The 2,389-nt window shown below is 37.4% G+C and overlaps 1 protein-coding gene across 1 annotated transcript; it reads right to left on the bottom strand.

The window, feature by feature from the left end:
• Nucleotides 1-933: 933 nt before the first annotated feature.
• LOC122939363 (olfactory receptor 6M1-like) lies at nucleotides 934-1,704 on the bottom strand. The gene has a single exon (XM_044295428.1). The coding sequence runs from the start codon at nucleotides 1,702-1,704 to the stop codon at nucleotides 934-936; it is 771 nt and encodes a 256-aa protein (XP_044151363.1).
• Between the last annotated feature and the right edge of the window lie 685 nt (nucleotides 1,705-2,389).

Genomic DNA, 2,389 nt, shown 5'->3' with positions numbered 1-2,389 from the left:
CAGAGGAAAGGCAAAATAATCAGTGACGTCAACACAAACTTACTTCTGACACTCTCTCCACTCTTTCGGGGGGCTCTACTTGTATAAGCATTTAATAGAACAGGTTCTGTAGACATCTATGTGAAATCAGCTGACGATGGTGTAAAAGGAGTGCGCGTCTTCTTGGTGCTAACATTGACCTGTAAGGCTAAGTCATACTTGAGTTATTTGGTCAGTTTTGGCCCTAATTCTGCCCAAATAAGTGAAATGTGCAGTGATTCTAAGAGCGACGCCTGTTATCTGCATGTCATACTGACTCACAGTATTATTTCACTACCACAGCAAACTCCCTATGCGTGTTACTGCAAGGCACAGTGTTCTACACCACTATAAAGGCTCTCTGCAGCCAGTAAAAAGCCGTTTTTAACGCGATTCACAGCAAATAAATTTGGATCTAACCGAATTTTTTCGAAAAATTCGGCAAACCCGCCGAATAGAATTTTTAAAAAATTCGCTCATCTCTAATCATATGTATTATTGAATTGTAGTATTAGAAAGTAAATCTTATCCCGCAAAAAAACAAGTCCTCATACCGGTATGTCAGCCAAAAAATAAAAAAAGTTATGGCTCTGGGAAGGCGGGGAGTGAAAAATTAAATCACAAAAATGGTCCTCTAAGGGTTCATGAAACCTTGTTGATTTTTAATATTTGGGTGTTTTTACTGAATAAATTGTTTTAAACAGATTGTCCCACCTCAGCTTTTCATGGGTGAGAAGGGCATAGCAGACTAAGCTATGGCAGTTACACAAACAATGGAGTGCCGGCTAATTTCATACCTCATTTTCCCAGAGCCATCGCATACTGTGAGTTGTTCCTATCTCGGCTATGAAAGGTTGAGATATAACAACCCCTTTAAGGGCCAGTAGCTGTTGGTGATTTTTCAGTTATAGTATTTTATACTTTGTTGCTAAAATTAACTCCACATTTGAAGAAACTCTTCACAGCATGTTTAACTTCTTGATTTCTCAGAGTGTAGATGAATGGATTTAAGAACGGTGTTATTATAGAATTCAGGATTGTAGCCAATTTGTCAAAATCTATAGAAGAGTTTTTAATAGTCCGTAAGCTCATAAACACTGTGCCAACAAAGTATATGAACACGACTAAGAGGTGAGAGGAACATGTCGCAAAGGTCTTCCTTCGCCCTCCTGATGAGGGTATTTTTATTATTGCAATTATTATATTTAAATAAGATGCAATAATCAGAATAAGTGAACCAAACACAATCACTGCAGAAACCATGAAATTTAAAAGACGTACATGCTGAGTGTCTGTGCAGGCTATTTCTAAAAGTTGTTCTACATCACAAAAAAAATGGTCAATTCCCAAACTACAGAAGGTAAGGCATACTACTTGTACAGTTGGGGCTATGGTGTCCAGAAAAGCACATGCCCAAGCACCCAAAGCTAGATATAGACAGAATGTGGGGCTTAACACAGCCGTGTAACGCAAAGGATTGCATATAGCCATATACCTGTCAAAAGACATGACTGCTAAAATTAAAATATGAGTGGAACCCAAGAAGAAGAAGCTGTAGCATTGTACCAGACAGCCCACATAGCTGATGCCTCTACTTCCATTCATAAGAAGAGACAGTAACTTTGGTGTGATTGCGCTGGTTAGCAATAGATCTATGCAAGACAAATTAATAAGGAAAAAATACATTGGTTTATGTAGTTGTTTATTTGTAGAAATGATGAAAATTATGACAATGTTTCCAATCACAATGATGGAGTAGGCATTCAGGAGAAGGGAAAAAAATGTTGTTTTAACCACTGGAGAATAGTGAAATTCCATTAACAGGAAAGCATCGCTCTTGTTTAGTATGATCATATCTGAAATGCATAAGGGGCTTGACTTTTTAAATAATATAATGTACTCAAGAAAAACAAGCACATGATGTCTATTTTAACTATGCTGTATATTTTCCTCATGTAGCTTGTAGACTGAACAGCATGACCAACATTATGACTGCTGTTGTTTAGAGTTACAATTATTTAGTTTTGAATAAGTAGCACAGGGTTTAAACTTACCAGATTAAAGAGGGCATACAACTAACCCTGTAGTGTAGTAAGTATTCACTGCTGATATTTATGCAGTTTTGACTGGGATTAATTAAAACACACTCCACTTACATTGAGCAACTCTTGGATGTAGACCAAGCAGACCAAGGTCTTCAGTGATTTGGTCAGTGATTTCTATCAGTGATTGTGAATTAAAACCAGGCGCGGGTTGAAAACAGAACAGGTATTAAAATCTTTCCATTATACCGTATGCTCTAGGTAGCCTCTGATTCTAGTTTTGGCTCACAATCATGGATGGAAATCACTGATCAAAAAACTGAAGTATG

This window comes from Bufo gargarizans, chromosome 5, assembly GCF_014858855.1.
Source record: "Bufo gargarizans isolate SCDJY-AF-19 chromosome 5, ASM1485885v1, whole genome shotgun sequence".
Lineage (NCBI taxonomy): Eukaryota > Metazoa > Chordata > Amphibia > Anura > Bufonidae > Bufo > Bufo gargarizans.
This window is presented reverse-complemented; position numbering and strand designations above follow the sequence as displayed.

Coding starts and splice junctions, on each gene's coding strand:
- LOC122939363 (XM_044295428.1), bottom strand. CDS start 1,704: ATGTATTTTTTCCTTATTAATTTGTCTTGCATAGATCTATTGCTAACC.